The sequence below is a fragment of the Hesperophylax consimilis genome, chromosome 28, assembly GCF_061612785.1.
Source record: "Hesperophylax consimilis isolate HC1 chromosome 28, BYU_Hcon_1.0, whole genome shotgun sequence".
NCBI lineage: Eukaryota > Metazoa > Arthropoda > Insecta > Trichoptera > Limnephilidae > Hesperophylax > Hesperophylax consimilis.
The window spans coordinates 1,470,410-1,487,948 of record NC_142863.1 but is presented as its reverse complement, the minus strand read 5'-3'; the positions used below and the strand labels follow the sequence as shown (position 1 = coordinate 1,487,948).

The 17,539-nt window shown below is 34.7% G+C and overlaps 1 protein-coding gene across 1 annotated transcript in view; it reads right to left on the bottom strand.

The window, feature by feature from the left end:
• Window positions 1-17,539, bottom strand: part of Neto (Neuropilin and tolloid-like) — a 335,932-nt gene that overhangs the window by 15,391 nt on the left and 303,002 nt on the right. Inside the window, exons 6-9 of the mRNA XM_089649023.1 lie at window positions 17,295-17,392; window positions 13,507-13,652; window positions 12,525-12,634; window positions 9,728-9,868 (exon numbers count right to left, since the gene is read on the bottom strand). Of these exons, the coding sequence (XP_089505149.1) occupies window positions 9,728-9,868; window positions 12,525-12,634; window positions 13,507-13,652; window positions 17,295-17,392 (495 nt within the window). The remainder of the gene's footprint in view (window positions 1-9,727; window positions 9,869-12,524; window positions 12,635-13,506; window positions 13,653-17,294; window positions 17,393-17,539) is intronic.

The window sequence follows — 17,539 nt, the reverse complement described above, 5'->3', positions numbered from 1 at the left end:
GAAACTGATTTACCTTTGCGTTGTTTGTCGAATCCGCAAGTTCCCATACTAATTGTAAGAAGGCTGTCTTGGTATGTTTCAACATTTTTTTATTTAACAAAATGGCAATGGATTCAGCCAAGAAATCAGTAGATTCTATTCTGTGATTTTTTTTATCAGATCAAATCGCGTAACGTTACCAAAGGATATCCCCTTCTGAAGCAATACTACGAAATCAGACTTTTGTATTATTTTAACGAGGAAATCCGGAGAAATGTGGAATTTTAGTTTGTTTTATAGATAACCTTAAGGCTGCCGTGGAATTGATTATCCATGCCTAAAGGAGCGTATAAACTATTCGATGCGAATTTAATATGGAAAGAAATTTCTATTTTAAAATTTGATCACCTCAAAGAGTTTGATATACCGTAGCCAGTGTTACTAAGGCATCTAATATTATTTGCGGGGTATTATGGGTACCGCCCCTCGGAAACATTATTTGGATAACCAACAACTCTGTTTTAGGTCACCCCAAATGACAAACTATGTTTAGAGATTTAGCAGAGAATTTTAGGTGAACATTAGAAGCATTAGGTGAACTTTGTGATAATAATAATGATATTTGGATAATTATATGGCGCATTTTTTGTAAAAAATCACCTCAAGGGTGCGTCTGTTAATCAGCTGCCTGGCGGGCAGGATCGCGAGAGGCTGGTCAAAGCGAGAACCTTTGACCTCTCCAGTTGAACTCTCTCATGCACCGCCGTGGAAAGGATGGATTCATTTTCTTAATAAGACCCTTCACATAGCATCCCCATAGAAAATATTATGGGATGAGTTTTTTGGCAAAGTTAAAGTTAATTAACCGGTAGAAAAAGTTTTATTTAACTTTATAACATCTATTTCAATCACTTTTTGGTTTTACTGAGTATTGCACGTTCCGACCCAGGAACTGGAGTCGACAAATCTACAAACCTCGGAAAATGCCGATCGGGTGGTAGGACTAACATTTATTTCGAATATTAACTGCTGTTAAGTCGCCAGATTTCAGAGAAATGCTTATAAGTATGCGTGTGTGTATACGATTGCCACCAAAACTTGATAGAATTCATTGTAATCGACAACGATTCTATCTACCTAGTTTCAGATCGATCTAGGGTAGTTTATTAATATCCGCTTTAAAGATTTGCATTTATTCATAACCGAAAATGAAATTGAGTACGGCACAAGAATTCTAACTGCTTGGTGTAGGTTTAAGTATGTTGCTAGAATGGAGGGAAGCGGGGAGGTTAATGATATATAGAAGGTGAAGGTTGAGAACTTTCTGGCTCTCCAGACGTTTAAAACAATGTATTGCTTCTCAATTGTGGTTCCTGAACAGGGCGATACTATGAGTATATATCACACTTCATTCCTATTATATTTTAGTTGAATTTGAATGATGAATACTTGAAGCAGGTGGATGAGTTTGTGTATTTAGGAAGTATGTTTACGACAAACAGGAAGGCTGATAAGAGATATTGAAAAAGGGTTAATGCGGGGAAACGGCGTGATGGTAAGATAGTTGGTTAAAACGCGTTTACATGCGGACAACGCGGCCGGGCACGGTGGTAGGAGTAAGACACTATCCTGCAGATCTAGCTTGCCCGCCGATCTCTGGGATAGTGTCATTCAGTATTCTGTTATTGCCAAACTGCTGTTCACACTGGGACATTGGGTCCGGAGCTGGCACAACATATCCTCGTCACAAGTCCTCGTGTGATCGCTGAATTAGTTACAATGAATGCCCTGTCGGGGGCTGAGTTGACATCGCGTTTAGATCCCACCCAGGCGTAGTGCATTCAATTCCTCAGCTGGTTTAGTCCTCCATCACAACACGAGCAACATTTTTCGCTTACTGTGGTGGTAGTAGGAGATTTAAAAATATTGTCAGGTTATTCGTAACCTTGGAAAAAAAATATTTAACAGATTTTCACAATTTCACTCCCCGAAGTTTCACGATATGATCGTGAAACGGTGTGTAAAAAAAAGCTTTTAATTTCTTTGGAAGCTTTCCACGCAACTATTGGTCCCTGGACTTTCGTGTCACTAGGCAACTTATTACGCACTCATCCACCATGTTCCTTGCTTCCTTTTTCCACTTATTGGAATTTTTCAAAATGGGATATATCCTGTAGGATCCCGTACCGAAATTCTATGGAGGAGAAAAATGCGAGTTGGCTTGGCGAGGCCTACTACCGCTGAACAGATAAACCCTAGAAATGAAATCCATACATATCCCATAGAAATGTCCTAACTGCTCCCAGCCAGTAGTTAGGACTGCTCCCAAACATTTCGAATTAGTTATTTCGAATTATACTATTGCATATCCAATTGGGGTATGTTTATTTATTTATTTATTAACGGACATCGTCCAAATTACAAAATAATAACACGAATACAGTATAATGAAAAATACAGGAGTAGACAAAGGTACACGGAAGCAAAGACATAAGGTAGATATAATATAAGAAAATAAAGTGACAAGTCGAATCAAGTCAAGACTACGCCGTGGGTCAGGACCACAGGACACTTATTCCGTCACTTGTTTAGCGACTGGCAAAAATCATTCAGACTTATCCCAAAAAAGTTAAGGTTTTGACTTGAGTTGACCAGTCTACACATTCTGGATAATGGTGAATAATATCCATAATTTGTCGAATGATGGTTGAGGAAGAACAGTTCATTATTTTTGAGTCTGTGCGAGGGGATATTGAAGGGAACGAGTTGCAGTAGAGTAGGTGAATCAATAATACCATTTATAATTTTGAAGAAACAAATGAGGTCATTTCTTTCCCGACGGACTTCCAAAGGAGAGAGGTATAGAGTTAGTTCAATTTCATCATATGAGTATTTGCCTTTTTATAATCCTAGCCTCCTAGCAATCCCTCTTAAGAACCGATGATTGAACAGATTCAATGCGTCGAATGTGGACAGCATAAAAAGGAGACCAGATAACACAAGCATATTCAAGATGGGGGCGAACCAAGGAGCAGTAAAGAGTTCTAAGGGTTTTAACGTTTTTGAAGTCCGAAGTGATTCTAGTGATGAAACCAAGTAGTTTGAGGGATTTATTAACGATTTCAGTTATGTGGTCCTGAAAAGAAAGCTTGCTATCAAGAGAGACACCAAGGTCTTTAATAGACGTAACAGTTACTAAGCAAATATGATTAAATTTGTATGTTGTGAAGAATCAGTGGGGAGAGAAAGAATATGGTGAAGAAAGAACCTGGTTATTCAGATCTGGTTACCAAACACGACCACAGCCATTTCATGCAACGTTTAAATTCTGAATGGTAGTCGTAAACCAGGGCTATACTGAGGTATCTTCGATTCTGAAACGTGCCGCAAATATACTATATATTATTTTTACTAAATTATGAAATAACACAAATTAATCCAATAAAATTTACTTGCGCACGTCGGGATTTGAACCCGCAACCTTAGGCTTGCTATTCGAGAGCCTTACCCCTCGAAGCCCGTTTCAGTTGTGGGTCTGTCTGTTATTTGTAATTCTGGTTCAATGTGCTTAGATTTGCTTTGAATGTGAGAATCATTTTGAAAATTGGTATTGATGTGTCAAGAATTCAGACAAGCGATAGTAATTTTTACGACGATTAACCATGTTTTTAGAGGTTTTCAAATAATTTTTAATGTTTCACGATTTTCGATGGTTTTTCATATTTTTAAATGTTTTACGACAATATTCAATGTTAAGGTATATTTTTCAATATTTTTTTGTATATTACGACGATTAACCATGTTTTTTAATATTTTTTCTAGTTTTAACAAGGATTTACCATGTTTTTGAAGGTTTTCTAATAACTTTTAAAGCTTTACGACTATTTACTATGTTTAAGCATATATTTCCATAATTTTCTGTGTTTTACGACGGTTAACAATGTTTTTAACAATTTTTCATGCTTTACGACGATTTAACATGCCTTTGAGGGTTTTATGATAAATTTGAATGAATTACGACAATAAACTATGTTTAGGACAAATTTTCAATAACTTTCAGTGTTTTACGACGGTTAACAATGTTTTTAACAATTTTTCATATTTTACGACAATTAAAAATATTCACATGTAATATAACTTAACCTTTTTTATTATAATATTTTTATATTAACGCAATTCAGGAGGCGCAGAGGAAAATAAATTCCCTTAGGGCCTATTTCATCTTTTGAGATGCTGTGTGGAGGATCCTTTTTAAGAAAAGGAAGGAGAGGAAGTTCTGGGAAGGTGAAAGGGATGGGTAGGAATCTAGGGATCAGTGCGTCCAGTAGTGACGGATCCATTAATCTACTCTTCCACTGTGGCGCAAGGCGATGTGTAGAGAGATCAGTTTGAGAGCTCGAAAATGAGAAAAAAAGAAAAAATTGTACTTTTTTCGGATACACAGACACGCAAACAATCCGTTCTTTTCAGTTTATTTCATCAGTGTCTTCTACGTCACTTCCGTACAATATACAACCCTGTGAAATAAGATATTGGTGTAGGGAGGATGTACCGGAGATCAAGCCGCAAAGGCGGTAATGGATTTTGCTTCGAACCCTTAAAATGTATATATGAACTGTTTTTTAATCGATCTTTGCGGATTTTTTTTTGCTTTTCGTAAATCTAAAGCTAAACGTACAAAAGTTTATTATACATCCAGTTTTATAAAAACTTCTTAATCTCTTGAACGGTGAAATGGTAAAGTACTAACAATCATGTAAAACCACTAGAAATTGCACAAAAATCAATTATTAAGATAATGTACCAAAAGACTAAATCCTATCCCTCTAAACAATTGTTCCAAGAAACTGAAATTTTGGACCTTAAGCAGACTTATAGTGCTCAATGTCTTAAATTTATTTATACGCGACCAAACAACTTTATTAAAAATTCAAATCGTGCCAGCCAACGACATGGCGCTTGTGAATATGCTGTGCCTCACTGCAAAACCAGGTTGGCCCAAAGGCATATTAGTTTTATTGCTCCAAAAATGTATAATTCTTTATGTACAACCTTTAAAAGGGACACGTGTGTAAACCTTCAATCTTTTAAAAAGTACATCAAATCTTGGCTAAAAAACACTGAACTAGATATTTTTTTCTTATAAGTTTTAGCAAAGCTATCTGTAACATTTATATCAATGTATACATTATTTTTTATTATTTCACATACATACAAAACAGCGGATATATTTTATTGTTTGTAATGCTTTGTCTGCTAATTCACTTTTTAAGATGTCTTCAAAAACTAGTATTTACCTTATTTTTTGTGTTATTTTAAAACTTTTACATGTTACATGATTTAGTTTCTTGTATTGTATCTCTACAGTAACTCTTTTAAAATAACTTAAATTTATATTTAATATTGTATCTTCACTTAAACCATAGAAATAAGATAAAAATACTTATAATACCCACACTCAGGCTTCGTCTTCGTGGGATTTTTTTTAATTATTTACATTTATTTCAATAATTTTTTATACATTTTTCAATATTTTATGTAACCATGTATGTATAAAAAAAAAATTCAATAAATAAAAAATAAAAAAATAATAAATAAAAAACTATTTTTTAATCGTGCTGCAGAAATGAAATTCCTGAAGCGTTTGGGTACAAAAAAAGTATAATTATGTGTGAAATGTGGAGATCTGCAAAGTTGTTTTGTTTTGGTTGTAGTTTCAATACCGCCCACCATATATCAGTAGAGTGTCTAGACTCTAGACCTTAGTAATAATTTTCCAGTTAATGTAGTTTTAAAGTGTTTCTATAGATGGCGATACTTACACCATCTGACAGAGATAGCATGTCAGCTATGCCCTGATGGTTACGAGTACAGCCGATGCTAGCCAATCCCTAGGTGGCCAGCTCAGTTCCAGTTCCAGCTTTCCTCGTTAGAATAACACATAGGCTCTGAAAGAACGGACTTATGTCCTGCTTGAGATTCATTGTAATCTCTTTCATCTTTGACAAACAAAAGAATTTAATTAAGTACTCCTGAAATTAAGTATATTCCACACTGATAAGATAACTAAATAGTACACCAGCAACACCGTGAAAAACTATTAGGACGGGTTGTTTCGGAGTATTTGAACAATTCATCAAATTTCAACGTTCATTTTCAAGTTCTGTGAAAGATTTTTCAAGTTCTGCTTTTATTTCAGTTTTGTCAAGCAACTAGCCTATAATGATATAATTACAGAACTTGAATTGGACTTTCACAGATCCCAGAAATTAACGTTGAAATTTGACGAATTGTTCAAATACTCCGAAACAACCCGTCCTTAGTATTTTTCCAAATATTTGAAATAAATTTCTAATTCATTTAACCCTGTATTTCGTTTTTATAATATGAGCAACTCATAGGTTTCTTAATTGCCTAGAGCCAGTGAGGCTATGGCATCTGCAATATTTTATCTATCGTTTATTGTAAGGCTGAAAGTAATGGGGATAGGAAGGAGGTGGGAATAGGATAGTAATAAAGTTGACAGAGTGGCTCAAGCAAATTACTTAGCACAGTATTGAGAGTATACTAACTCAAAAACCAAGGAATGTTAATATAACTTTTACCATCATGTATATTTTTTTCGTGCACTTTAAAAAACTTCATTTTAAGAGTTAGAACTTGATTATTTCCAAAGAACAAAGAAAACGCAAAAGGGAAATTTAGAATAGAGTTGGGTTTCCTATTTTATTAGCTTTTTTTAGAAGAAAGTCCACAAACGTTTTATTCATTCTTAATAAATTTGTTAACTAACTAATCATCACGCAGTTTCCCCGCAGTGGTAGGAAAGAGAGGACAGACCTCCAAACAACTCGGTCTTGGTACACACTTTTTGCCTAGATTCATACATTCTCTTCTATTATTCTGACTCTTGACATGGCCCGACTCAAATATCTGATTCTCTTGATCGTGTCATGTCTAGTTCGCATATCCGTCATATATTCTCCTTACACTCCTTTCTTCGCTCATTTGCTCTATATGCCTAAACCATCTAAGCGTCCCTTTCGTAATCTTACTTATTACGCATTAGGGTGGATCGATTTTTTGTTTTTATGTTTTTCTTAGTAGCGGGGTGTGGAATGGATGCTCTATGGGGATTCTTTTAAAAGTCATTATGACAGCATTAAGATATTTCGAGTGCAAGTACTGCCCCAAGTCAATTCAAATTAAAAAAAAAAACAGCGTGAAACTAGAAAAAGAAGGGTTTAATCTTTGCTCAGAAAAAAAATAACTTTTCATTTACTAATAATATTATCTACTAATCAAGAATACCATTGCTACACAAAAAATCACAAACACTGTTAAAAAATATAGTCGAAAATCATAAAAGTTATTGTATTTTATAGTCCTTCTTCGAATTCAATACTGGCATTATATGATAAGATTCTAGCTTGTTTTGTATCCACCCTTCACGTCTTTCAGTGCCGCAAATAGCAGAGCATGATGCCGTTACCACTTTGATGCATCTTTCCGTGGCTTGCGTGTGACAGGGCATCAATCGGAACTTACACCAAATGTTGGATTCGATAATTTCGTGGTCTGCAATGGCATCAATTATTGTCTCGCTAGATATTAGTTTTGTAAGAGGTGCTTCTGATGGTTTTTCCCAGTAGATTAAGTCAATATAGTCTTCTGCGTTGAAATTAAAAGTAGGCAGCTTAAATAATCTTATTGGAGAGAACCCCAACGTAAGTTTTCGGATACTAAGAATCCGTCTGAGAGCCAACTCTTTAATCTGTCTTCGTTCGTCGTTTAACATACTAATAAGTATATTTTCGCTTGGCCAAAATACCCGTTGCGTTGAATTACGGGATCTACCACCTTTTTCAATTACTCTGGAAGGTAACGAGACAATTTTATAGTTTTGTGGAGGTGTCTCGCCGGTTGAAGTCTGCTCTCGGTTGTCTTGAAGGTTGTGTTTTTATTTTAAACCACATCGGAACATACACTCTTAGCACAAATTCAGTCAATATCATCTGATTTCTGTCGGATTCTTGGTCGATGTATAAAGTCGGAGAATAGTATTGGCTGTTGTTAACCAACGCGAATGACAGATTTTACCCGGGTTTCTTTTCGCTAAGTTTTCATTACATTGTCCTTCGGCGATTGTTCGGCACATTTCCAATAAATAAAGCTGGTCTGTGCTAAGGTCGTCACGGGATTTTGTAATTTCATAAGTAAGGTTCATGGGTAAGTTGCATTCTATTGCTTGAAATTCTATCACAGGAAGATGTTCACAGTTCTTGAGTACCTTTCCTAGTTGGCCGCTAAAGCTTCTAGGACCTGTTGTCAATCCATCAAGGTATTCGAAAAGGTGTCTCAAACTTAACTCTTTAGCATGTAACTGACAGACCAACCACTGAAGTGGATGATGGAGCTTTCTTTCAAGAAGTCGAATAATGCCAGACTTAGTTCCAGTATTAACTGCTGTTCCGTCACATTCGATAGCCACGATGAACGCTAAATCAATGGATTTTGCCACAAATTATGCAAAAAATTTTTGAGCTATTGTTTTAGCATCGCGGAACTTAACGCCCATGTGGCCAATGTATTGTGAGCTACGTTCTTTCAAAAGACTGATATGTTCTTCTATCACAGCTTTTCTGCGTCCATCCTCCATGATTAATGTTTTATCCTTTGACCGTCAAACGATATGCAAATGCACAAATCAAAATGGGACTGGTTGATGGCACTCAGTGTGGTCCTAGTTTTGGCACGAGCACGTCGAATCTTATTACGATCGATCACGTTTGTTAGATTGTCTGTTGTCACTAATCCAATATCTTGCAATGTAGCGCAAATACTGTATCGATCCAATGTTCTGGATACAACAGATAGTCCACTGTCTGTTGGATTTATTACATAAGAAGAAGGAGTAGATGAAGCAAAGTAATGTTGGTCAGTTGGAAGATCAACGTTAGTTAAACTTGAAACTGTACTGCGAGATATGGACGGTTGATCTAAAGATGCGCGGTGCGCGAGCGAGGCGCGAGAAAGTGGACTCGGCAATTTGTCAATTTTCGCGGGAAAATAAATATTATCACATTTTTATATTATTATTTAAGGCGCGGCAATTTTTATTCATTATGAAATGTAAAAGTAAAAATTAAAGTATTAATATTAACACAATACTGTTTTATAAAGGGACAATTTTTTACCAGATTTTAAATAATTCAACTGCTTTGGGGTAGTACTTGCTATCAAAATTTTCAATTGATATTTTGTATGCTTAATTGTATGTACCTAGAGCATCTATTCCGCACCCCGCGAAAATTAATTTATATAAAAAAAAATCCATACAATGGCGATCCACCCTATTACGCATACATCAGCCTTGCACTCTTTGCGGTTTTTCAATCATGAAAATTAGCAATTAGCAATACAGATTTTTCTCGGGGCACAAATCATTTTCTTCTTTATTCTATATTTTCATAATATTAAGAAGTGAAGCTAGTTTTTAGTATCCTAGGTTAGGTTAGGTTGGGTTGGAATAATATGAAGGCGTAAGGTAGTATTTAGTCTAACTTGGCTTCGCCTTATTAGTATTGTAAAAAAACTGGCCTTTAATCCCATAATCTAAAAAAACCTATTTAACTTGGTGTGTTGGTTTGTCAATATCCTGAGTTGTACTGTTACCACTGAAGAGAACTGCAAGCTTCGGATAGGCTGTAAAAGAGTTATTTGTTTTATTTTTATATTAGTGGCTTACCTGTATTATTCTGTGATCACTGATAAGTTTTCTCATGCAGTTGAACACGAAGGCGGCGCACATTCCAGCCAAGATGAGAGAAAATACAACCATTATGATGACGATGTGTTCGGACTGCATCCAGGCGGATCCATTCGCTTTCTGAAAAGACAACAAACATTTTTTTTTTACTATGAAGAAAGTGTTAATTAAGTTTTTCTGACATAAAAAGTAGTACATTTAGGACGGGTTGTTTCGGAGTATTTGAACAATTCATCAAATTTCAACGTTCATTTTCAAGTTCTGTGAAAGATTTTTTCAAGTTCTGTTTTTATTTCAGTTTTGTCAAGTAACTAGCCTATAATGATATACTAACAGAACTTGAATTGGACTTTCACAGATCCCAGAAATGAACGTTGAAATTTGATGAATTGTTCAAATACTCCGAAACAACCCGTCCTTAGACACAGATGATGAAATTCATATTCGTAGCAAAAAAAACATTTTCGCTAAGACCCAAAATACTTTTTTAAATTTTTTTTTTCTCTTTTTTAATAGCGACTATTTAAACATTGGGCATACAAAACATGATGTTAAATATATGTATAGTAAATTGTATTTCTTAGTTCTCTTCACTAGGGTGACCTGTGCTGAGGCGAAATAAAGTTATTCATTTCTGTTTTATTAGTTTTCTGTGTCGTTTTTAATATTATTTTGTTCAGAGTTTTTTCATTAATCTCTTTTAGCCAGATTTTTATTCTTGATTTGAAATCATTCAAATTTTCTATTTGCTTTATATCAGGGGTAAGGATATTGTGGAGTTTCGTCGCAAAATAAATATAATTTCTTTGCCCAAATGTGGTTTTATGACCTGGAATATTTTTTTATATCATTGTGATTTGACCTTGTTTGATGAATACTTATTTATAATCGAAGTAAACACACAATTTGTAGCTTTAAATTACACAAATGAAAAAAAGTTCTTTGTTTAAAACCCACATTATTTGATTTATATACGTCGACCTGTTTCGGTTGATCTTAACCTACACCTTGGCAATATCATATCAATTAAATTACAGTACAGAAGAATATTATAAGATGAACATATTTGCAAGAGAAAGCATAGAGAAAGAGAAAGAAGGCGTTTCCCGCCATTTGCTGTTGCTTCATTCCTTTCCTATAATTCGAGGCTCAGCTCGCGTTTCCGCATAAAATGTATAAGCATAAAATCATCAGAATAAGGATGGTAGATCGGTAGGTAGAGGGGTAGGGGAAGGGTGGGGGTTACATAGGTAGAAAAGAAACAACTTTAAGAGGAAGCTACAAGCCAAAAATATGTGTATTCTTGGTTTACCTTATATCGCAGGTAATAGGCATTAAAATCGCCTGACAAACGGAGTCTAGAAACGTTCGATTTCAAGCACAAAACTGGTTTTTATTTATTTTGTGAATAATTTTATAAGAAAGACAAAATCTAATAAAGTGAAACTGTCACAGATATTCTTAGATATAATACTGTAGTTTTTAAAAGTTGTTTCCTTTACATTTTTATATCGTCATACATTTTTATTGAATTTTTTTTTTTAGTAGTTTACATTTATATTTTTTATTGAGTTATTTATTTTCTTATTTGTATTGTACTCAAACAAAACGATAGGAAAACCTTCAATTTATCTAAAGCATATTTTTTGGTATTCGTAGTGTACACCAATTCGTTATAAAGATGAATCAAAATAGTGATTTAGCATTAAGCTTCGCCTTAAAATGGGGCTGTCGGTTAATTCTAAAAGCCTGAGTGGCTCAATTTATAATGTGTTATCGGTATAGAACGCAGGTTTAATGTGGGTGGCAATTTTTTGTACTAACTGAAGAAAAAATGGATATATATAAGATCCTACGCCATTGAAAGGGATTTCTGATTTTATTATTTAGGCATTTACCAACCATGTTGCAATGATTGTCCATCATTCTATCAGATAGGTAAGACAACCGGAAATATAAATATTAGAATCACGGAACATTTAAGATGTTTAAATAACAATAATTTTTCAGAGTTTGCCAATCACCTTATTTCCACCAATCATACTTTTAATAAGGACACAGGGGTTAGAATTCTTCAAAAAAATTAGATAAATTAGAAGCACACGAAATCAAAAAATTCCTAAATAATAACGCTAGTTTATTGAATAACCAAATTAATTTATTGTTTAGTCCCATTCTAGATATATTTCCAGTAAACCGCTCTGTTATTGCCGGAATTCCCCCAATTACCCCTCCCCCTCTGTTAACCTCCCACTCAAACACCTAAATTATAAATTTTTTATATATCTGTCAATATTTTGTATCATAGGTTAGTTTTTATATTCTCCTGATGAAATAAAGGTGCTTCCGAAACCAGTAGAGTGCAATTAAAATTAAAGTGGTCTAAAACAAATTTATATATTTTTATTATAATAAACAACCTCTTACCATAATACTTTTCAAATAAAATTATTTACAACAAGGACATACACAGACATTACAGAAATTAGGCAAGCAAAGGACAAAGCCATTACACTAAATAGTTTGATGTACAAAGGAATACAATGTTATAATGCGATGACGAAAACCATTGAGTCTGAAGCAATTGATACATTCAAGGGGGATTGTAGGAGCCAGGTTATTAAAAAGAAAATGCAATAATAAAAAAAATGTACGTGTGTAATTAAAAACAAATTAGACATGTGTGTAAACTACGACATAAGAATGGTTAAAATAAAATATAATTTTTTACATAGAAATCCTGATAAAGAAATCAAAACTAAAAGTTGTTACTTACGGTGCAGTCATCTTCATCCCATTTGAACCTGCAGTTGACTCTTCCATTACACCACAATGCACTCGATATGCAAGTGTTATCTTCACAATCGTACTCGTCATCCAAACAAGCTGCAAGATGAATAATTTTCATTAATTATTAATGTACAATTCTTATTGGTATCAAAATACAGAGATGATCAAAGCCACTGGTAGTGTGGAGGGCACGAGAAGTAGCGAAATACCACCAACGCGTTGAATTATTAAAGCTTAGTATTCACGTACGGACACGTCTAGCCGAGTATGACTTCACACACCGAACGACGAACATTTCTGTACACTGTCCTCATATCCACTCGAGTGCTCGTGTCAATAACTTGAATATTAGTTGAGTGTTTGGCGTTTGCACGTAGGTACAATTTTATTTCTGTATTACATTAGCTCCACACAGGAGGTCCTGAAGAAAACAATTTCCTTCTGGGGTTATGTAGTCTTTGGGGATGGTGTGAGGAGTGTTTTAATTGAAATAAAGGAGATGAAGTTCTGGCGAAGGAAAAGGTTTGAGAATGGTAGGAATCTGGGGGTCAGTGTGTCAACGGACGTATGAATCCATCCCTCCAACTGCAATGCAAGGCAATAGGTCAAGAGAGGCTGGAGAGATTAAAAAGTCTCCCTCAAACCCTCTGTCCAAGTCTAGCCCACCATTCAGTATGTGGGCAGACGCTCCCGTCACCAAGACCTCAGCAAACTTCACCTCATGAACCCGGGCACCCCTGCTAAGCACCAAAGTACTCACCACTTTGGTGTGACCTATGGCAGAGATTTTGGTTTTCCAATGAATGGTTCCCGGGGTTATTACTTCATTGTGCATGGAATTTAATGCAGTTGTCTTATGGAATGCATTTTGGTACTAGGCAGAGCGTCCATTTTAAGAAATATAAAATAAAATCTGTTATTGATGGTCGCAAAGGCTTTAAAACAAAAAAGATGAATAAGTGTATTACGTTTGTCTTTTCCTTTTTCTCGGAAGGCCGTGTAGAGGGCTTCGAATGTGGAGTTGACTGCTTTGGCCTCCGCCATGAAGCGTATATGAAGAACATTACTAGAAGACTCTACTGCATCTGCGATAGAACCGCAGAAGTTCTTCAACCTGAAACAAAAATAATATCGTTAAATTGATAAAGAAAGTTATATGTTTGGTGCTAGGGTAGTAATGCGTAGATACGATTTACAGTACCACGTGCGAACGAAGTTGACTTTTTTGGGCACGATTTCACACTAATAATGGTTCATGTCCTTCTTTGCTTCTAAAATAATACTGGGTTCACTGGGTTCCCCGTGCTGAGGACTTCATTTAAATAAAATTCACATTTAAATCAATTTTATAGGAATAACTTTTGAAAGTTGTACTCTTTAATGTAAACGAAAAATGCAACAGAACAAGAAACAGAAAATTAAAAGGCAACGGTTTCAACTAGGATTCGAATTCAGGATCTCTGTCTTTCTGACTCAGCTAAAACATGTTTATCGGCCGTAGGAACATTTCTTATCAATAATTGTTGACCGTGCTCGCAAATATCGCTAACTGACCTAGGTGACGGAATTATTTAATATCGTATTGTATAAGTACCAGTGTTGACTTATCAGCCACAAACAAAGGTAGACCACACTGACTATGACAAATGGATTATTATTTTTTTTTTCATTAACCCAACACAAGAGGCCCTCAAGAAAATAAATTATCTCAGGATCTACGTCATCTTTTGGAATGCCGTGTGAAGGGTCTTTTAAGGAAAATAAGAAGAGTGTATGAGATGGGTAGGAATCTAGGGATCAGTGTGTTCAGGAATTATCAACGTATGATCTATCCTTTTCGCTTTAGCGTAAGGCTATGAGTAGAGAGACCCATTGGAGAGGTTAAAGGGTCTCTCCTCCAAACCATCCTCTCCCGATCTGGCAGCCCACGCAGCTGTTGGCTAGGCGCATCCTGAACACATCGATGAATCCGGGTAAGCCTGCTTAGTCACCAAACGTAGCTAACCACTTAGAGTGACCAATGGCAGAGGGGTTCGTGATTAGTTCAATAAGTATTAGCCTGAAACACTCATCCACATTGAAAAATCTCCTGATAAAAGATACATGACGCCAACGGGACTTGAACCCTTGAAATCGAAAGGACACGGGTTCAAGTCCCATTGGCGTCATGTATCTTTTATCAGGAGATTTTTCAATGTGGATGAGTGTTTCAGGCTAATAATTATTGCTTATAAAATAATTGTTACCCTTTGTGCTATGCATAAAAAATCTTGTCTTAAACATTAGTTTACCAAAAAATAATAATTAATATTTGACAAGTTCTAGTATTTTCACCAACAAAATGTAGACAATTTGTCTCGACGCCATCTAGTGAGAGAGTTAGCACTTACAATGCCTTTCTCATATAAAATAAAGTTGGTTGTTTCAGGTGAAAAAAAATGTAAAAAGCAGTAATTGTTGAATGAAACACTAGTATACATTGAATTATTTCGCGAATAAGAGATAAGCCGCCATAGCTCAGTAGTCAGAGCTGTCGACCGGAAATTGAAAGGACACGGGTTCAAGTCCCGTTGGCGTCATGTATATTTAATCAGGAGATTTTTCAATGTGGATGAGTGTTTCAGGCTCATAATTATTGCTTATAAAATAATTGTTACCCTTTGTGCTATGCATAAAAAATCTTGTCTTAAACATGAATTTACCAAAAAATAATAATAAATAATTATTGAAAAAAAATAACAACAAATAAATTAAAAAAAATAGGTAAATAATAAAGTAACAAAAAATAAACATCATGATGTAAGATTAATGCAAGTGGTTCTTATTTTGTTTTATTCTGGCGTCCTTATTTCTCCGTGCGATGACAGTTGAAGGGTTAACGACATGATGGATTGACGGAAAATAAATAATAAGATGACACATTAAAAGAAAAACACACTTCCCCAGCAAGAAAATACCACTTCAACCCTTCAAGTGCCAATCACATGTAATATGATTGACTGGTTCATGTAAACAAGTGTCAGTTTTCAAATTTTGAATATGTATAATATATATTATCTGTCTTAAAAAAATACTAATGTTATATTAATCGTTCTGGGATGAAAAAAAATGATACTGGCAATATAGATTACTTTACTTTATTTGTTAACCCTTCAGTACTCGAAAGGATATTACTAGCCACAAACATCATATTCCATTAGAGGCTCTGAAGGACATATCTGAGCGGGGCGTGCATACATTATGTAATGTAGATATGTGATTTGTTGTTTGTCATTGGATAGAAAAATAATTATTCTACTCAGTTTTGCTCAAATATTCATACATTGTTGCAAAGATAGAATTTAAAAAAAAATTCAAAGTTTATGATTACGACCTGTCGGGTTTTTTTCATTGATAGTTAAAAATTTGTTTGTATGAACGACATGATAAGTAAAGTGACAGTTTTCTTACTCATTACCTACACAAAGGGAGATGATTTATAACTATCGAATTTTTTTCAAAATTATTGAAATTCTGCGTCAAAATGTTCTGGTGAGTTTTTTTTTGTTTACATTTTTATGTTTGACATTAAAAAAATATGTATTTGAAACTTCAATGTTTATTTCAAATACTAATAATTCAATTAAGTTTTTCGGAATAATTTTATTGAGTAAAACCTCAAATTGTAATATTTAAATATTGAAGACAATATTAGTGATTTTTAAACGAAAATCTGAAACAGAAAAATCAGAAAAGGAAACGGTCACATCTGGGACTCGAACCCAGGACCCTTGTCTTTCCGGGACAATGCTCTACCAACTGCGCTAATGGGACCCTATCCTACTCGGTCACTTTTAACTGTATCATACTTCGAATAAGAACTACCAACATTGTCTTCATTTTTTCACCGCACATTTTTATTGGCAACTATCTTTATGTATGATCGCAAGATTCAACCCGAACTAAATGCAATCCAGACAGCGTCTTTTTAGATAAACCTATCTTATTTTTTATTTTTAATGTGCGACATCTGTTGACTTTTCTGCAAGTCTAGAATGAATATTAAGTTTTTCGGAATAACTTTATTGAGTAAAACCTCAAATTGTAATATTTAAATATTGAAGACAATATTAGTGATTTTTAAACGAAAATCTGAAACAGAAAAATCAGAAAAGGAAACGGTCACATCTGGGACTCCCGTTTCCTTTTCTGATTTTTCTGTTTCAGATTTTCGTTTAAAAATCACTAATATTGTCTTCAATATTTAAATTTTACTAATAATTCAAAGACAAATTTATCTTATTTTTAAAATGGTATTTCTTTTAACGATAACTTAAAAAATAAGTAAAATTTGGCACATTTCAGAAGTCGTTGGGACTTGCTGATAAAAATATTTTAAAACCCGAATTTAACTGTGTGTGCTACCTAGTTGCAAGCTGGTACGTGAGAGAAAGATGAAGCTTATACACGGGCTTTTATACCACTATAATATATCTGTTTTGCTTTACACTAACGGGGTCAAACACCGGACTTGTTTACAGTCCCACATCTAACATATTTAGACTAAATTGATCAATAAACCATCACATTTCATATTGTCGCTCACCAACGATGAGCGCGATTTCATTTGAATGTATTCCTATAATCTTCAAATCTCAAACTTGAATCAGTCCTACGTCAAATTTTGCGTTGGTTTGCTGACGAAATCAAGGCAAAGAGAAATGAAAAATAGAAAAAAATGACAACAAATTTTGGGATTGTAATTGCGAAAACTTACCTTGATGGGAGGTCAGTCCTGTTGGAGAAAACGTCCACGAAGTTACTGTCGCAATCATTTGGCATTTTCAGAGCGAAGTTCTTGAACTGTAGCATTATCTAAAATAAAACAATAAAATCAATCAGTAAAAAACAGTATCTTTTCTATAATACATACGATACGATTGGGTAGGACCAACATTTATTTCGTTTATTAACCGCTGTAATGTCATCCAATATCAGAGAAATTCGTACATGTCCGCGTGT